The following is a 20,687-nucleotide window of genomic DNA, read 5'->3' as shown; positions in this document are numbered from 1 at the left end:
AAAAATTGAGGAGAAAGAGACTGAACCAAATACTGCAGGGAGGGAGAGCACCAAGCTGTGCTATCGCTGTCATTCACAACAAGAAAATGTAGCTTTAAACATTTCTTTTTTGCCTCTTCTCAGATATTTAAGCTTTAGACCTGAAAGCTAGTAAAATTTTTTCTTTAAAATGACTTACATAATCGGAACGTAACAGATACTGTATAGCAGTGCAGCCACATCTTCATGTCTTTGGTCAGATGTTATGACACAAGTCAGCTGTGTCCACGCATGACAGTGAAAGGTGATGACCTTGCCGTATTAGGCATCAGCGAATACAACTCACCGAACTCTCAGCCCTGTGAGGGTGCAGCTGTCCGCTGGCCTCCCGGTCAGCGCCGACCCCATCTTCCACACACACCTGGCTCAGTCTTCATTCCTGTCATGATTCCGGGTAACGTCAGTGTCCTCCAGTTCACCCAGCGCTCGGGCACTTCAGTCCCTAGACCTCTCTGCTGTGGTGTCTTCATTCTCTACTTTTGCCTTATCCATCGGCCAAACTCTGTCATCCTTATCTTCATTCCAAAACAAACATCCTGTGAGGCCCACTGCCTCCCTATTTTTCTAGATCATGCTCTCTAGTACTCTTCCATAAACCTTTAATTGTGGTGAAATAAACGTAAAATTTACCAGTCTAACCACTTTCAAGCGCACAATTCAGTGGCATTAAGTACATTCATGTGCCATCATCCCCACCAAATTCATATCCAGAACATTTTTCATCTTGCGAAACAAACTCTAAAGCTATTAAACAGTAACACGCATTCTCCCTTCCCTCCGGCCCCTGCAACCTCCATTCTACTTTGTCTCTATGAATCATACGGTATTTTTCCTTGTATGACTGCTTATTTCTCAGCATGTCTTCAAGGTGCATCCATCTTGTAGCAAGTGTCAGAATTTCCTTTGTTTTTAATGCTAAAACATTCCATTGTATGCATATACCACATTGTTTATCCATTCATCTGTCACCTTTTGGCTGTTGTGAATAATGCTATGCACATGGGATTACAGATAACTGTTCATGTCCCTGTTTTTCAGGTGTTTGGGGTACATACTCTAAAGTGGGGGTGCTGGAGCACATGGTAATTCTATTTTTAATGTTCTGAGGAACTGCCATACTGCCAGAGCAGCTGCACCATTTTACATTCCTACCTATAGTGCACAAGGGTCCCAATTTCTCCACAGCCTTGCCAACACGTGATTGTTTTTGATAACAGCCATCCTAATGGGTGTCAGGTGGTATCTCACTATGGTTTTGATTTGCATTTCTCTAATCGGTGATGTTAAGCATCTTTTCCTGTGTCTATTGGCCATTTGTAAATTTTTGGAGAAATGTCTATTTGGTTTATTTTTGAGTCAGATTTTTTGTTGAGTTTTTGGAGTTCTCTTCATTCCAGATTAGTCCTTTATCAGTTATGTTATTTGCAAATATTTCCTGTGGGTTGCCTTTTCGTTGATAGTGTCCTTTGATGTACAGAAGTTTTAAATTTTCATTAAGTCCAGTTTTTCAGTTTTTTGTTGCCTGTGCCTTTAATGTCATAACCAAGAAATCACTGCCATATGCAAAGTCATGAAGCTGTCCCCATGCATTTTCTTGTAAAAGTTTTCTAGCTTTAACTCTTATGTTTTGGTGTTTGATCCATTTTGCGTTAACTTTTATATACGTGATGTTGGAGTCCAGCCTTTGCATGTGGATATCCAGTTTTTCATCATTTGTTGATAAGACTCCTTTCTTCATTGAATGGTCTTGGCACCCTTGTCGAAACTATATACGTGAGGGCTTATTTCTGGGCTCTCTATTCCATTGGTCAATATGTCTGTCATTATGCCAGTGCAGCATTGTTTTGATTATTGTAGCTATATAGTAAATTTTGAAATCAGGAAGTGTGAGTCTTCCAACTTTGCTTTCCTTGCTTAAGATTGTTTTACCTGTTTGGGTTCCCTCAAGATTCCACATGAATTTTAGGATAGATTTTTCTTTCTGTAAAAAAATGTCACTGCAGTTTTGATAGGGATTGCTTTGAATCTGTAGATTACACTCTGCGTATTACTATTTTTAACAATGTTGAGTCCTCCAATCTGTGAACATCTTTCCATTTACTTATGTTCTTAATTTCTTTCAGAAATATTTTGTAGTTTACATTGTGTAAGTCTTCACCTCCTCGGTTAATTCCTAAGTATTTTGTTCTTTTTGATGCTATTGCAAATGGAACTGTTAATTTCCTTTTCACTGTTCACTGTTAATGTATAGAAACAACTGACTTTTGAATATTTAGTTTTATATCCTGTTACTTTGCTGAGTTTTAGTTCTAACAGTTTGTGCATGTGAAATCTAGTTTTTTCTACACATAAGATCCTGTCATCTCTAAACAAAGATAAGTTTACTTCTTCCTTTCCAATTTGAATGCCTTTTTTTTTTCCTTAACTGCTCTGGGTAGAACTTCTAGTACTATGTTGAAAAGAAGTGGCAAAGTGGACATCCTCGTCTTGTTTCAGTCTTTTACCATCAAATATGGTAACTGCAGGTATTTCGTAAATCTTATATAAATGTTTTGAATTTTGTCAAATGCTTCTTATGCATCAATTAAGATGACTGGTTTTTTCTTTCATTCTGTTAATGTATTACACTGATTGATTTCCATATGCTGAATCATCGTTGCATTCCAGGAATAAATCTCACCTGCTCATGGTATATAATCCTTTTCATATGCTGCTGGATTCCGTTTGCTCGTATTCGATGATTTCTCCATCTATATTCAAAAAAGATATTGGCCTGTAGTTTGTAGTGTCAATACACTGGCTTCATAGGAAGTGTCCCCTTCAGTTTTTTGGAAGAGGCTGAGAAGGGCTGGTGTTCTTTAAATGTTTGGTAGGATTCAGTAAAGCCACCAGGTTTGTTTTTTTTTTGGTCAGGAGGTTTTTGATTACTGATAAAATCTGCTTACAAATTATGGGTCTATTTCTTTATGCTTCAGTCTTGGTTTTGTGTTTCTGGTTATTCCATCTAAGTTACCCAACTTGGCATATAATCATAGTATTTTCTAATTTTAGTAATTTAAGCCTTATATTTTTCTTAGTCTAAAGGTTTGCTGCTCTTTTTGAAGAATCACTTTTTGGTTGTGTTTATTTTCTCTCTCTTCTATTTAGCTCTTGTCTAATTGTTTGTTACTTCCTTCCAGTAATTTTCTTCTTTTTCTAGCTCCTTAAGTTATAGTCAGGTTGTTTTGAGATCTTTTTAATGTATTTACAGCTATAAATTTCCCCAAGCACTGTCTCCCACGAGTTTTAGAATATTGTGTTTTCATTACTCTCTAGGTATTTTCTAATTTCTCTTGGGATTTCTTATTTGACCCACTGGTTAATTTTCATGAATTTTCCAGTTTTCAGCTTCTAACTTCATTCCATTGTGGTTGGATAAGAGTTTATATGGTATCTAAAATCTGTTCAGACTTAATTTGTGGCCTAACACGTCGTCATCCTGGAGAATGTCTCATGTGCACTTGAGAAAAATGTGTACTGTTGAGTTCTAATATGTCCTTTAGATATGGTGGTTTATATTGTTATTCAAGGCCTCTAATTTCTTCTTCCTGGTTTTCCTACTCATTAGTGGGGGGCGGATATTGAAGTCTCCACTAATGTAGAAATGCCCATTTCGCCCATCAATTTTTTGCTTTATGTTAATCTGTCATTAGGTATGTCTTCAGTATTTCTTGAATTCACTGGGCTCATGGCCACTTTTCACACCTTTCTTAGATGCAGCCTAGATTCCAAAGTCCATTACTAAAATCATTCCCTGGCATATCCATCTCTCCCCTTCCATCCTATTCTCCAGGCAAAGTACCAACCTTGATTAGCTCAAGCACCTGGTTATGACTGCAAAAAGATAGAGTTGTACTGACACTGGTCTTACTTCAGTGACTGTGAACTTGAAGTGAGTCTTCAGCACAGGTCAGCAATTCTTTCTCTTTCAGTTTTGCAAAATCAATTACGTTACACTTCCTTTTCAAAATTACAATGCTCCAATCTCGGTTTATGGCCCTACTTCTTAGTTTGCTGAGAAAATAAACATCAGAAAGAATTTCTACTTGCTCTGCACCCATCACTCTGCCTTCTTTCTCATCTATAGGAACCGTTCTTCGATTACCCCATTATCCTTCTACATCACAGATTCCCCTCAGCAGATATGCTATATTATCTCCCTTCAGCTAATGATTCCTTTATGAGAAAAATCCCTCAAATTTTACTATTCCCCCTTCCACACCCCCATTTTTCTCAACCTATTCAATCCTTTGTTCCTATCATATGACTAAAACAGTATCTTTCAAAATTATAGTCTCCATATTGCCAAAACTAGCAGCTCAGCCATCATCTTGCTAGGCTTCTTGGCAGTGTTTGACACAATTGGACACATCTTAAAACACTTATCCTCTCGATCGTGGTAGATTTCCAGGGCCAGGGCTTTATTTAGTACCAGCTCTGTGCTGATGACCCCAAAGTTACTTCTCGCTTGGGCTCCAGATTTTTGTTCCAGTGGCCTTCCCAGCACCTCTGCTGCATGTCTGATGAGGTATCCCAAACCCACACCTCCACAGCAGGAGTCTTCTTGCTCCTCTAGTCTTCACTTGGTTGAATGGTATCATTTTTTCATGCCAAAATAAGTCATCCCTGATTCTCCCTCATACCCACCATCCAGTTTATTAACAGATCTTGCCCATCGGTCCTAACTTCAAAGTGCACTGCTACCACTGCTCTAGTCAAAGTCACCAATATCTTTTGCCTGAATTGTTAGTTTCCTATTAATACCTCTGCCATGGTATTCTTCCAAAAATAGCCAGGATGATGTTGCAGAGCCCTCCCGACTGTCTTCCTATCACATGTGGAACACAAGACCCCCTCCTGGCCTAAATGACCTAAGCCCTGATTACTTCCTCCCCATCTCGTACCACTCTCCCCTACTTTTAGTCACTCCATGCTGGCCACCTTGCCATTCCTTGAACCTGTTAAGCGTTGGGGGACTTGCTGTCTTTATAGGCACATGACTGACTGCTTCATCTCATTCAGGCCTCTGTTCAAATGTCAATCCAGAAATGTCTTCCCTAACCACTGTGTACCACCATGTAATAGGTACACCCACTTATTGTCTCCCACTAAAAAGTAGGATTCTTTAAAAAGCAAGTGTATCTCCAACATCTGGAATAGCCTCCAGAATATCATAGGTGTTCAACCATTTTTTGTGGAATGAATGAGGTAGTACGTATCTCATATTTTTATGAATGAGAAAACAGAACTAGGGCCAGGTAGAGGAAATGGCTCTTTAGTTGCTTCATGCTCCTGTCCAAGAAATCTGAGATATTCCTTAACCACTCTGGTTAATAATTAAAAGAGCTAAAATATGAAAACTAGCTCAACGTGTGCATTTCTCCCAAATGGCGGGCTCCACTCACTGGTTTCTCCTGATGCTGTCTCCTAAAATTTCGGAAAGAATGGCTCCTTTCTAGGTCTTGTCCCGTATCCTTTATAGTCTCCTCTCAATCAGCAACATCTCACCTCATCAGCCACAAGGAATACAAAACAAGAAGCTACCACAAGAATCTATGGCGTCTGATGGGCCCCTGAATAATAGATTGCCTCTCACATCAGAATTATAATGCCACCAAAGCTCTCAACTGCATCTGAGCTATATACTAAATGATAAAAATACGCAGACATACTTGACATTTTACAAGGATGTCAAAGAAGTCTTCGTCAGGCTCTTTGTTGTCCTTAGTCATCAGGCGGCCGAGTACTGACTGGTTGTTGTTTTGCGTCAGGCGAAGCCCTGGCAGATTACTGAAGCTGGCCCTCTGGTCATCTAAGCGGCGGCTCTGTGAGCTGGCAAGAAGATCTAAAAACTCGTCCGTGTTGGGGGACACCGTGGAAACAGATGGTGCTGTGAACAGGAAAAAATCTACACATTATAAAAATATTTAAGCATGTTTGTTATATACGTAACAGATCCTTTCTGCTTTGTTCAGTCCCAACACCCGCCCTGTCCCCCTGCTTTAGCTGTCACTGACAGTCACTGCTGGGAAGAGGGGACCCTGTAGTGCTTCAGATGATGCACTTGGTGGCTCTTCAGGCTTGACTACACTTCCCTTTATCTAATGCCCACCCAAAATGTACTTTTACAACATACGGGGCTAGATTTGGGAAGGTAGTTTTTCTTGTCTCAAACCAGGATGGATGAGACAGTGTTTTCATTCCATACCCTGGAAAGGAACCATTTAGCTAACTGAACAGAGTTAAGTACTGCGGGCAAGTCCTGCTCTAAGGTAGAGGAAGCCTTTTGGTGCCTGAAACAGAAAAGTCTGTCACCTGTTTGACACTTTTCTAAGGCTCAGGCAGGCCTTAGCTTTAGCCTTCGCCAGAGGGAAGTTCCTCTTCAGTCTGTCTCGGCTTTTAATTCTGATAAGCAGCATTTGCATTTTGCACATAAGGCATATAACTTTTTATTTGCTAAAGTTAGAGTTTTTTCCCCCAACCCCAAAGAAACTAGGAAGGATGATACAGGTAGGAGAAGTACACTGGACTAGAATTACAGATAAACCTGGGGAAACCGAAACAAAACCTTATTTTGAACTGTACAGATGACAGCATTTGAGATACCTAGATTCAGGCTCATTTATTATACCTCCTCTCACGATCAGAGAACTATTAGAACTGGGAGAGAAGCATAACTTACTCTTCAGCATCGTTCTAGGGGGAGTGGAAGAAGCTGCGGTTGAAGCTGTCCCACAGTTCTGTTCTTGTAAGCAGCACCTCTGATCATCCATCCGATTGCTTTGAAATCGGCTTAGGAGGTCAAAAAACCCTTCATCTCCAATGGTATCTGCACTGATTTTCTGAAATATTGAGAGAAAATCTAAGTATTCCAGCTTTATCCTCAGACCGTCAGTGGAACAATATCTTGATACACGTAAAGCAAAAGTTAGTAAAGATGAAAATGAAAAACTGACATTTTCTTTGTAAAAAAAATACAAGATAACAACGTGGTTAATAAAAGGTTATTTCAATCCAACAAAAAAGCATTTCTAGTTATTTTAGTTTTTAATACTTGTATTTCTAAGGCTAAAGAAACATACCCCAGACTCGGGGAACTGCTTCCGATACTGAATTATGCAAATAATAGCGACACAGGCAGCCCAGGCAGGTCCGCGTTGCCAGCATCACTGCTCTTAGGCTCTGGGGCCATTTTTAAGTAAAATAAGCGTTATCTGTCGTACACAACCACTGGCGTATCTTGACAGCTGATTTGATAACTGAGAAGACTGCCAAGTGACTGACAGGCAGGTCACGTACACAGCACGGATGCGCTGGACAAAGGGCTGGTCCACGTCCAGGGCCCAACCTTGCAAGATTTCATCTACTCAGAACAGTACACAACTTAAAACTTATGCACTGTTTATTCTGGAACTTTCCAGTTAATATTTTTGGACTGCAGTTGACCACAGGGAACTGAAACGTTGGTAAGCAAAACTGTGGATGGGGGGACTACTGTACTCCAACACACTACTCAACAACTCATTTTGAACCTACCCTCTGAGAACTCGGAATCCGGTGATCAATGGAATTACTGGCATCTTGAAGAACTTTAGTGGAGGAACTAGTTTTGTATTTTTTCCCCTTCAATCTGTTGACAAAGAGTAGCTTTGTAGAAGGTTTGGCAATAAGAGGTTTTTGTTTAGCAAGAAGTTCACTGTTCCAGTTCTGTACCTACAAAATTATAAACAAATGTAAAGTAGGGCATGGAAGAAAAACACCAAAACTCTCTCTGGTTTCCTATATTAAACCTGCCATCTTCACGCAGTTAGTACTGGGGAAAGGGGGTTTAGATCCTTTAATGAATTCCTTTTTGCCAGTACATTTCACTGTTTTCACCAGCTTGTACCAAATATATACTATGGATTTCTCATTATCAAAATATTAAAATAGTGGCTTTTAAGAACCTAAGAATAAGAAACAAAGTTTGCCAAAACTTCATAAAAATAAAATTTGATCAGAGAAGGAACCAAACTTTTCTGGATGTGAGTTACGGAAAAATCTGTTACAACTGGAAATTTTGGATGTATGTAGAATTTTTAACTGTAAAATTTAACATCTAAAACAAAGCAGTAGTAATTTTTTGTCAATAGAACTGTACTGTTTTCATTAGCAATAAATTCTCAATAGGCAAAACATAATCAGCAATTTTTATAGGTCTAGATCTGGTTTAAAATACAGAACTTTTTTTAATGGTAAAATAGATTCACTTTTAATTTTTAAAAAATTATAGAGTTGATGTACAATATTATATTAGTTTCAGGTGTACAGCACAGTGATTAGACAATCGATAACATACGAAGTGATCCCTCAATAAGTCTAGAACCACCTGGCACCATACATAGTTATTACATTACTGACTACAGCATCTATGCTGTACTTTATATCCCTGTGACTCTTCTGTAACTGGCAATAACTCTTAATTCCTTCGCATTTCTCAGCACCCCCAACCCCACTCCCATCTGACAACCATTAATTTGTTCTATGAATTTCTGTTTTGCTTAACAACCTTTAAATAATTGACTCAAAATAATATTTATTGAGGGCAAAGGATAAATGTAGAGTACATATGGTAACTATGTGACATTTGCAGCTTCAACATTCAATCTTAAATGTTTGCAAATAACTACTAAACATCCATGTTATGTAGTAATTGATGATTTAATGATGCACATTTTTTCACAGGTCTGCATATAGTCAAATGCACGGATTTTAAGTGTGGAGTTGGAAATTATAGAACCTCTACTATCAACCCATAATATTCCCCCATGGGGCATAAATTAGAATAACTCTTGCTCTGATGCTAATTACCTGAATGAGACAAGTAGCTAGTAAGTGAACAAAACCAGCTATCTGCAAACACAATGGAGCATGATTTTTTATTTCTCAATTCTTTTTCTCACACCGGTTATAAAGGGTGAATTATTTGATACAGTGGATTTCAGGATCTACTGATTCAAGCAAAAGTAAATGGCCCTTGCTGTTAGAACATAAAACCACTCCCAAATTCCAAGTGGAAATGTGAGAAGATTTTAATGTCTCTATATAGTTATTTGGACATCTCAACAAAAACACTGAAGAATACACAGTGAACAGTGTCCTCCAAGTTATGAAGGAAATTATTTCTAACCAGTCAAACGTGAAAGTAGGAAAAAGCCATTTTCAAACCTTGAGAAAGAACAAAATAAGAGGTACTACACTCCCTGATTTCAAATTATACCACGAAGCTACAATAATCAAAACAGTATGGTACTGGAATAAAAACATTTTATATATCAATGGAACAGAGAGCCCCAAAATAAATCCTCACTTTCATGGTCAATTCATCTATAGCAGAGGTGGTAAGCATACACAATGGGGTAAAGACAGTCTCTTCAATAAGTGGTGCTAGAAAAACTGGACAGATAAATATAAAAAAAATGGACCTTTCTTACATCATATACAAAAATAAACAAAGTGGATTAAAGACTTAAATTTAAGACCTGAAACCGTAAACTTCTAAGAGAAAACATAGGCAGTGAACTCTGTGACATCAGTCTTGGCATTATCTTTTTGGATGTCTCCTTGGGCAAGGGCAATAAAAGCAAAAATAAACAAACAGAACTACATCAAACTTAAAAGTTTCTACACAGCAAAGGAGATCATCAACACAATGAAAACCTACTAAATGAGAAGCTATTCACAAATGATACATCGATGGGTTAATATCTAAAATTTATGAGGAACTCATACAGCTTAACGCTAAATAAAAACCAAAATGAGATACCAATTCACACCTGTCAGAATGGCTATCATAAAAAAGTTGAACAAACAACAAGTGATAGCAAGGATGTGGCGAGAAGGAAACCCTTGTACCCTTCTGGTGGGACTGTAAACTGGTGCAGCCACTATTGAACAGTACGGAAATTCCTCAAAAAATTAAAAATAGAGCTGCATGCAACCTAGCACTTTCACTTCTGGGTATTTATCTGAAAAAAACGAAAAACACTAACTCACAAAGATATACACACCCCTAGGTTCACCGCAGCATCATTTACAATAGCCAAGATATGGAAGCAAACTTCGAAGTGTCCATCGATGGCTGAATGGATAAAGAAATTTTGGTATACAGTCAGGCACTGAATGATGTTTGGTCAACGACAGACCACAATATACGATGGTGGTGCCACAGATTATAATGGGGTTTAAAAATTCCTATAGCCTAGTGACATAGCACAGTGCATGACTCATGTGTCTGTGCTGATGCTGGTGTAAACAAACTTACTGCACTGCTAGTCATAAAAGTACAGCACCATTGTGTACAGTACATACTGATAATGATAACATGACTATGTTGCTGGTTTATGGATTAAGTATACTATACTTTTTACCATTAGAGAGTACTCTTTCTACTTAATAAAAAGTTTGCTGAAAAACATGGTATGTTACATGGACAGTGGCCTCATACATCTCATGTTCACCACATCCCTTGAGCACGTCATTTTCGCTTGCGCTTGATCTAATCTCATGTTGTTTTGTACAGTAACATGCTATTCAGGCTCGCAGCCTCGGAGCAACAGGGTACACCGTACAGCCTGGGCGTGTAGTAGGCCGTACCAACAGGTCTGTGTTAGTGCACTCGAGGATGCTCATACAGTGACAAAACTGCCTGACATTTCTTAGAACACATCCTTGTGTCAAACACACACATATAATGAAATATTATTCAGCCTTAAAAAGGAATGAAATCTTGCCTTTTGATAACATGAATGGACCTTCAGTGAAACCAGCTAAGTGAAATAATTCAGAGAAAGACAAATACCATTATGATCTCATTTACATGTAGAATTCGAAAAAATAAAAATAAAACAAAAAAGCAAAAATAAACCAAGCTCGATGATGCAGAGAACAGACTGGTAGTTGCCAAAGGCGCGGGGGTGAGGGATGAAGTGGGTGAAGAGTCAAAAGGCACAAACTTCCAGTTGTAAAACAAGTTATGAAGATGTCATGACCAGCATGGTTACTATTAATAACACTGCATGTTTAAAAGTTGCTAAGAGTGGAAATCAGTTCTCATCATAAAAAAATTCTGAAACTGTGGTGATGGATGTTAACTGGACTATTGTGGTGAATGTTTCACAATATATACAAATCCCAAATCATCATGTTATACACCTGAAACTGATGTATGTAGATTATACTTCAATTAAAAAAACAAAACAAAACAGGAGACCTTACATGGGGGGAAAAAGAACACCAAGAATATTTGGAAGTTAAATTTTAGCAAATAGCCAAACTTGTAAATATGGAATCCATGAATAATAAGAATAAACTGTGCAATAAAAATATTTTGTAATTTTATTAAAAAATAAACTTTCATTTAAACTAAGTTACTAAAATAACAGTTCAAGAAATTTAAAACATAAAAACTGCCAACCTTTTCTGGTGTTAACTTCATAAGTTCCATGTTTTCCATACTGTGTCGGCGTGAAAACTTGGGGCGTGCACCTTTGTAAAAAAATTAATTTAAATAAACCAGGGAGCCCTTGAAATCACAAATTCAGCATGACTACGTTATTCGTTATTCGATTTTAAAGTGTGTTACACGAACTCATATGGAAGAAGGAAACACGTACAAACCATTCTTTTAAGAAGAATAATTTTCTATACCAATTACATAAAAACCAAATATATACTCCGTCTAAAATGCTTATGTAAGGAAGTTAAATTTTGATTGGAAACTAACTTTGGTTACTAACATCCCTTAATGTAGAAAAGGCACTTTATAATAATTAGTTTTGTATTATCCAACTTCTTAAAAACACACCATAGAGTGGTTTAAGTAAAAACATAAGGAAAAGACTTTAAGCCTTCAATTTTGAGGTAAGAATCAAAGTAACATCCCCATTATTTTGTTAACTCTTTTCAATTACCCATTCCCATTTTAAGATTTCATGAGATGACAGATTTACTGCCAGTCTGGAAAGAGGCTCAAATTTTTTTTCAATAAAATTATCATTAACTATAAAGAACTTTCATGCCCACTAAGTCTTTTAAAGATCAAGCAATATTTTTAAAGGCATAAGGAATACATGATATCTAATACCCAGCTTAAAAAATAAACCATTACCAACACGTTAACTCCTACTTGGGTAATTCCTCCCATAACTTCCCTTTCCTGTAATTTTTCATTACATGTGTATATATCTCTAAGCAATAAAACTTATTACATAACGTTATGTAAATAGTCTCATCCCTCTACCTCGCTCCCTTTGAGCAACATTATGTTTCTGATTCACCCAAGCTGATACGTGCAGTTTAATTTTAATTGCCATTTTAGGATTAGGAAATTATTTATCCGTTCTATTGGTGACAGATATTTAGGTTGCTTCCAATTTTTTGGTGTAGGCAATACCACTCCAGAAATGCTCAGAAATCTCTTAGTGTACGCCTGATCGTAAGGCTGGTACATCGGCAACATCACCAGAACACTGCCGGGTGGTTCTTTAGAATATACCAATTTCTACTCCCATCAATAATGCTTAAGAGTTCTCATTACCCACATCGTTTCAATACTGGTTATTATTAGACCTTTTAATTTCTGCCCACCTCATGGGCTTTCAGTATTACCTCACTGTGGTTTTCCCTGATTAAATGAAATTAAACACCTCTTCATATACTTATGGGGCTATTTGTGTTTCTTCTTCTGTTCACTGCTTTTGCCCATTTTTTAGTTAGGTTATTTGTCTTGTTTTTAACTCACAGGCATTCTTATACATTGAGGTTGCAAATCCTTTTTTAATCATGTGTGTGGCAAATGCCCTCTCAGTCACCTTTATCTCTTTATGGTTTCTTTCAATGAAATGAAATTCTTAATTTCAGCGTCAATCTTTTCCTTAATAGTTTTGTTTTCATGTCTTGAGAAACCCTTCCCCTCACTGATACCACAGAGATACCCTCCTTTATTTTCAGAGGTCGTGCAGCATACTGACTGAGCATAGATTCTAAAGACAGACCACTCACTCACTTGTGATATGACCGTGGGCAATTACCTCTCTGTGATTCAGTTTTCTCATATGTCAAGAACAACTATACCTACCTCTTAACATTGTGTGATGATAAATTCATCATCTGTAAAGGGGTCAGTACGGTGCCTGGTAAATAGTAGTAAGCATTCAGGAAGTGTTTGCCAGCATCATTGTTATTGCTTTAAATCTGTCTTCCATATTTAAATTTAATCCAGCAAGATTTTTGTGAGATGTTAGTTTCCATATATGCAAGGAATATAAACATAGGCTCTATATTACATCCCACTGGTCTGTCAGTCTCTATGCCAACAACACACAGTCTTAATTACTGTAGTTTTGTAATCTTTATATCTGTAGATAAAGCACTTCTCATTTCCTGTTTTTCATCAGCAATGTTTTGGCTTCAAGTTCTCAGACCTTTTTTTTATATGTATGTTCACTGAATTAAAATGACCTCATCGAGTTCCACAAAAGAACTGTAGTGAATTGCTCGGCAGTGCACTGATTTATATCAATTTGAGGAGAATTGACATCCTTTATATTTAGTTTTCTAATCTGAGCAATTACCAAGTGAAATGTGTTAAACCTTCCCACTATGATTCTGGATTTTTCCATTTCTTCTAGTTTGGTCAGTTTTGCTCTATGTACACAAAAGCTTTGTTATTAGGCTTATTACCAGGACCATACAAATTTAAGGCTTTGATATTCCTGGGGAATTGTTAACCATTATGAAACATCTTTGTGAAGTGACCTTCTTTTCTAACAAGATCTTTTTGCCCTAAAGTACATTTTATCTGATATTAATTAATACAGCTATACAAGCTTTCTTTTTCCCATAGTATATCTTTTTCTATCCATTTACCTTCAGGCTTACAATATCCTTACATTGTACATATTCCTCTTGCATTTAGCTGGACTTTACTCTTTTTCTAATCTGATACCCCTGTCCTTTAAATGGGACATTTACATTTAATAGAGTTAATGATATATTTGGACTGTTTTCTCCTTTACTATGTTTATTGGTGTATTACAATGATTTCCGAATGTTCAATCCACTTACGTTCCTGTTTATTTTCAATACATTGCTGGATTTGGTTTGCTAATATTTTGTTTAGAATTTTTGCATCTATGCTCACGAGTAAAGATTGGCCTATAATTTACCAATCTTTCTTGTATCTAGTTTGGGTATCAATTTATACTGTTTTCTGAAAGATTTTTCCAGTTATCTATAAAATTTTATGGGAAGTTGAAATCGATTTTCTTGAATGTTTGGTAGATCTCACTTAAAAAAATCTTGGCCACGTATTTTCTTAGTGGAAAGTTTTAAAATTACTGATCATATGTTTATGGTTTTAAGAATTAGGGATGCCATTCAAATTACATTCTACCATTAGATTTTTTTTTTTTATGGTGACATTGGTTAACAAAATCTACCATTAGATTTGTGTTTTTTGTTGTTTTTTTTTTTTGATTCAGTTTTGGTAAGTTGTACTTCTAGAAACTTCTATTTCTCCTAAGTTTTCAACTATCTCTTCGTAAAATTATTCAGGATAATCTCTTATTTTTTAAACCTCTGCTACATCTATATTATGTCCTATTTTTTTCTTGAATAATCTTGCTGTAGATTTATTAGTCTTCTTTAAGAACCAAATTTGGGGTTTTTAACTTATGTTTATAAAAGAGCTGAACCTCCTATGTTATATGTTCTCTCTGGATATTGCAAAGATGTGATAACTAATATAAAGCTTAAGGATAAAGAAGTTGGGCTTTGAAGAGCTATTACTTACCATGCAAACTGTGATCGATTTCGATATTTTCAGACATCACTGAATTATTTGTGCTGTAGCTCAGACCAAGAACCATCTGAAGATCCGAGAGATTCAGCCGTGCTGTCAGTTCGCCACTTCTGTCCCCAACCTGCAATCACAATCATTTGTATTTCAGAGCAGAACTTAAAGAACGGTGAAAATTAGTTGAAAATGCTATGGATCTAAAACTAGAAGAAAATAGAGAAATAAAAATAGTTATGTTAGAATTATGAGACCTAAAATAGTTATATTAGAAATATGAATGAAATCGGTTTTTCATTAATAGTGTGGGGAGGGGAGGGGAGAGGACGGGAGGGGAGGGAGAAAGAAAAAGAAAAAGAAGTTTCTAAAATATGTCACTAGGACAGCTAATTCTCAAAATATTAGATTGTTCTTAATCTCTATATCATATTAAATAATAATGTGGTTATTCTCTGACACATTAACTTGGCATCACATGAATAAAATATCCTTAGAATATTTTATTTCTAACCTATAATATTACATACTACAGTGTAATAGCATTTATTTATTAAGCCATCACTAGACAATATAGTAGGCACTTCTACATACATTATTTCTCATCCTTATAATGATTTGCAAGGTAGATATTATTCCACTTTACAGATGAGACAAATGAGGCTCAGAAAAGATTTCCAAGCCCAAATTGCCAGCAAGTGGCAGAACTGTAACAGGAACCAGTCTTTGATGTTTTTCCCTCTACACCATGCTACCTTTCATATAGAAATGGGGATATGGTGGAGGCATACTTCAGTGATCTTTCCATTCCCATGTCCAGCCTTACTCTCCTCTCTTCCTACATCAAGGCCAGTGCAAACATACCTCTAATCTGTATTTCCAAATGCTTTCTGCAGGTCTGATGCCAAGAGAATAATACGTAACTAAATTTTATTACTCAGTCATTATAGAAGCAATCTAGAGAAGTGATAGGACTTTCCCTCCTGCTGGTTTGTCAATCATAATAGCACAGATAGCAATTTTTCCGTTTCATACCTCTCTTGAGATTTCCAAGTGCTTTTCAGCAAAATGCATCGCTTGATCGTGATTTCCTAAAGCTGTATAGGCATTTCCTAAGCTCCAACATGCTCTTCCTTCACCAATTCTACAAAATAATCCAGAGCTAACTTACAGTTTCTGAAAGGTCTGTGTGTGGAATAAAAGCCATCTACCAGCAATTAAAGGTACAAACAATGCTTTGTGTTTATTTGATTTTTCATAATACTAGAGACAGATGAGATTACCCAGATAATACCGAACTCAGAGTCAAGCATTAAAACATCTTTTTTAAACATGCAGTATATAATAAAATCTCAGAGATAAGTCTTCTAGTTCAACTGCCCCATTTTTTTTCATGACACCCCTACCAGGTAATCGGTCATTCAGTGTGTGTCTGAACACCGTCGGGGGAAGAGAACTGCCTCTTGAGGCAGCAGACTTCATTCTGAACAACTGTACAGAGTTCTTCCTCATACTGAGGTAAAACTCTATCTTCCTAAAGTAAGCATCATAGACTAAAAGGCCTGCGTAGATATGCTGTTTTTCAATTTAAAAAAATTATCCGTTAACATTAAAAATCAGAAGATTTCATATAAAACTCAGGAAATCTAGCTTTCCTTAAAAAAAAAAAAAAAAAAAAAAAAGGATCTGGACGTACTGGGCCCTCGCTCTTTCCTGGCAGCAATTAGCTGGAGCTGAGCAGCAGCCGTCCCCTCACGTCCCCTCACGTCCCCTCACGTCGGGCCTGGCCTCATCTCTAAGCCCGCCACTGGGCTAGTCAGGACGACCTTTGTAGGCAGTGGAGCTTGTGACCCATTTACTGATCCCGGTTCAAGGCTACACAGAAACGTCTAATCCTCTAACACATGCTAGTCCTTCAAACAATAATATCAGACAATGTTATCAAAATAGGAGAAATTCCTTAAAAAGGAATTAAAAAGAAAACAAAGGGAACAAACTTAAAAACAAAGGGAAAATTCCAGGGTTTGAATAATGCATCTATAGTTTACCATAACTACAGTAACGAGGTCTGTGACTTACCTGTCCTTCAGCTCCTGAGCAATTGCTAAGTGCTTCAGATGATAATCGATGGCCTTTTCATAGTCTTGAAGCAAAGTGTACGTGTTTCCAAGACTGTAACAAGACTGTGCTTCTACAGCTCTGTCTTTAAGCTGTCGAGCCAACAGCAGCGTCTTTCTAAAAGAAGAAATTCTTACATAATTATCATTTTTATTTTTGCTATAATCATAAAATAAAACTCTTCCCACCTGCCTTTAAAGTAAATCTGTTTTAGAGCCTGTGTGAGCTAAATCCCATATTACCTCCACTGCTTTTAGACAAAATGGAAAGATTTCTTTGAAACACAAAAAACAAATCCAGACTTGTATAATAAATTTGAGAGACCTATTAGTTTTCCGGAGAAAAGGAGTAGTGGCATGGGAGAGTAAGTGCTTCTAAGTATTAACAGAGTGTTTTTACATTTAAAAACCTTTCCCTGTTGTAGTGGCAAAAGCCTAGACTTTTGTTCACACAACCTCTTTTCCATCATACTGTTGCCTTTACGTTTTGTCAAAATTTAAAATACTTAGTTAAAATTCTTATGATTCATGAAAAATATTAAATACTACACTTAAACGTTAACCAAATGCTACCTAATACATATGGAATCGTCAATGAGAAGCTAGTGTAGCAGTTAAGAGCATGGATCCTAGAGCTAGACTGTCGGGGTTCAAATCCCAGCCTTGCCGATTACCAGCTCTGTGACTGGGGCACGTCGCTCAACCTCTCTATGCACTAGTTTCCTCGTATGTAAAATGGGGAAAACGCCTCCTAGGGTTTTGTGAGGATTAAATGAATTCGTGTCTATAAAGTGCGAAGAACAGCATCTTACAGTAGATGCTAATAAATGTTAATTGTTTTGTTATTATCATCAGTGCTTAAACCTATAGATGCTTTTGGATCCAATAATTCATACGGCTTTCTTCTAATTTTTGCTAAAGAGTATAATACTTTATGTCACTTATAACTATATGAAGAGCAAGTATATCCTAATGTAGTTTTTTCTTAAGCAAACAAACCTAAAATTATATATTTAATGATGGTATCTTCAAAGCTGTCACCTTGGGAGGCTACGCACTTATTCTAACGTTGCCTGTCCTCTCAAACATTTTTGGAAGACTTCTGCAATTGTCCTCAGATCCTGTGGCATGACCCTTTCTGGCACAGCATTATTCTTTGAGGATATAGTTAATTCATAAACGATCAGAAGTCTTTCTGGAACCAAATTCAATTACTAAAGTAGGCTTACCAAACTACTGCTTTCTATCCTGAAGGATATAGATCTATAATGTTAAGACAGTTTTACTGGTAGGCCCCGAAAATGAGAGTTCCAAAAATAATGGTTGAAGATACGTGTAAAGCTCTAAGCTCCAGCCTATTTGGGTGGGAGGGGAAGGTTCATTAGACTCGTGCTTCTTTAAGTCAAACAGCCATCATCCACTTTATTACAGAATTTTTCAGTATATAATACATCATTTATTAAGACTTTTCTATGACTTTTAGCTTTAAAACATAAGAAACATATATTTGAAATCAAAATATATACTCCTTACGTAGTGATATATTTTATTTGGAGGCTACTTCATATCTAATCAACCAACAAATATTAACCATTAATTGCTGTTTAAAGTAGGGTGGGGGTGACATTCTAGTTTTTCAGATGGACCAAAAGCAATTTTACCCTATTTTAGATGACAGAATACTCAGCTCTCTCTCACACTGGGTTCTTGAACAATAAATCCAAATCAATCACCGTGTCCTTGGTTCAGTCAAACTGGTGTCTGCCAAAGTCTGTACGGGCCTTCGAATCCCCACTGATTAGGGAAAACTCCAAAAAATCCAGACAGCACAGACCAGGCAACCTCAGGCAGTCTAAACTCTGCTATCATCTGTTTCAAGTTTATTGACAGATGAGAAACACCTGCCACAGAGGAAGCTGGGATTGCCAACTGCTCAGGTAAGTGACTGGGACCTCCGCTTACACTGAGGATCAAAGGTGGGCAGGGAAGGGGGGAGGAAGACTCAGTGAGAGGGTGCGATGGTAGAGGAAAAAAATCAGTGATCACCGTGGGAACGAGGGCATATGTTTGCTACCAGGCTTTTTTGTGGCCTCTTGACAAACCCGTGTTGGGTGAAAAAAGTATATAAATATACACCTAACACATGCTAAACAGTTTGATAAAAACTTTAAAAGTTAAGAATTTCATTTAAAAAGTTTTAAAGATAAAAACTAATAAAAATATACAGGGACTTATACTGCTGTTAAATCTTAGGTACCATAATATTTGTTGAGCACTGTATACCAGTACTATGCTAATATATTATTGCATTCAATCCTCACGACGATCCCAAAACAAGGTATTGATATTTTCCATTACAGATGAGGAAACCAAGGCTTAGAAGTCCAATGTCCTGCTGCTAGTGTGCAGCACAGAGCAGGCTTTAAACCCAAAGCCTCGTTTCATAGGGCTGCATTACGACTCATTTTACATTCATCTATAGAAATATCAGACTAACTTGTAGTATTCAGAGGCGGCTTCAAATTCACCGAGAAATATGTATGCATTTCCAAGGTTGCTATACGCTCTTCTTTCAGCTGCTTTATCTCCAAATTCTTTTGCTATAAGGAGACGCTGAAACAGAAAATTTTCATTAGATACAGCTGTAAGGAAAAGTAAAGAATAATCTCATCACTGCTCAAAATGCTGATGGAGAAAATGCCCAGAGCCTCGCACGGTACCTGCTCGTGAGCTATAACTGCATCCCTGAAGTTGCCAAGGAGGTAATGTGTGTTTCCAAGATTTCCGAAGGCACGTCCTTGGGCCGCTCGGTCACCCAAAGCAGTCACTAGTGATAGGTTTTCCCTAGGCGATAACAAACGTGAAAAAATGTTTGAGAAAAAAATTTATTGATTTGACTTACAAAGTAATTACTTTTATCAGAAAGAAATTTTTAACTAAGCTCACAACCATAATGTGCCACATTTTAAAGATGTATGGAACACTTCACTGAACCATTCAGGGGGCGTTTCTGCCCAGCATCAAGGACGGAGTTAACCTTGGAACCTCTACAGCTGAGACTAACCACCGACACTTCTTGTTTTTGCCACTAAGTGGCACTGGTGTACAGTTTAAATGAAAGCTTTCCACGGGAGGGGTTTACAACTAGTACGATACTGTAGTAATAGTACTATACCATAACATTTTTGCAACAATTTGATGGTTTATTTTTACTTGCTAGTTAGCTCATCAGTTAAAAACCTTTGCCAAACTTAAAAACTTAACTACTGGATAAAGAACGTATAGCAGAGCCATGGCTTAGGTGGACCACGTGACTGCGTCAGCACTACTCACTCATAATAATCCACGGCTGCCTGCAGAGCGCTTCTCACTTCTTCTGGAAATTCTCCTGTGTCCTGAGGACCAGGGCAGCCAAAACTTTTCCCTTTGGCATGATACACATTTCCAAGATTGTAGAGTGCTCTTGCTTCTCCCACCTGGATGAAGATGTCAGCAGAGTTTACATTCTGAAGTCAGAGGTCACGTATTGTAATGCCTAGCACGGTTATTTATTTGTAAGGTTTACACTGGCCATCCAAACAGAAACAAACAAACGATTACTCATGAAAGAAAGACCTCTCGTTAACTTGTTTCCTCTTTATAAAAAGTTGTATGTTTCT

The 20,687-nt window shown here is 37.3% G+C and overlaps 1 protein-coding gene across 2 annotated transcripts in view; it reads right to left on the bottom strand.

Moving 5' to 3' along the window:
* Positions 1–20,687, bottom strand: part of GPSM2 (G protein signaling modulator 2) — a 29,731-nt gene that overhangs the window by 774 nt on the left and 8,270 nt on the right. Inside the window, exons 4-14 of one of the 2 annotated variants that reach the window (XM_025052197.1) lie at positions 20,362–20,504; positions 19,749–19,872; positions 19,526–19,641; positions 16,991–17,146; positions 15,947–16,055; positions 14,912–15,041; positions 11,534–11,604; positions 7,615–7,791; positions 6,761–6,920; positions 5,751–5,968; positions 2,720–2,789 (exon numbers count right to left, since the gene is read on the bottom strand). In XM_025052197.1, the coding sequence (XP_024907965.1) occupies positions 2,724–2,789; positions 5,751–5,968; positions 6,761–6,920; positions 7,615–7,791; positions 11,534–11,604; positions 14,912–15,041; positions 15,947–16,055; positions 16,991–17,146; positions 19,526–19,641; positions 19,749–19,872; positions 20,362–20,504 (1,470 nt within the window). In that variant the 3' untranslated portion in view covers positions 2,720–2,723. Of the gene's footprint in view, positions 1–2,719; positions 2,790–5,750; positions 5,969–6,760; positions 6,921–7,614; positions 7,792–11,533; positions 11,605–14,911; positions 15,042–15,946; positions 16,056–16,990; positions 17,147–19,525; positions 19,642–19,748; positions 19,873–20,361; positions 20,505–20,687 lie in introns of those variants that run through there. The other variant, XM_006919583.3, reaches the window with a different exon arrangement.

This window comes from Pteropus alecto, unplaced genomic scaffold, assembly GCF_000325575.1.
Source record: "Pteropus alecto unplaced genomic scaffold, ASM32557v1 scaffold106, whole genome shotgun sequence".
In the NCBI taxonomy this organism is placed as follows: Eukaryota; Metazoa; Chordata; class Mammalia; order Chiroptera; family Pteropodidae; genus Pteropus; species Pteropus alecto.
The sequence above is the reverse complement of the archived record's forward strand: the minus strand, read 5'-3'. Positions and strand labels throughout refer to the sequence as shown.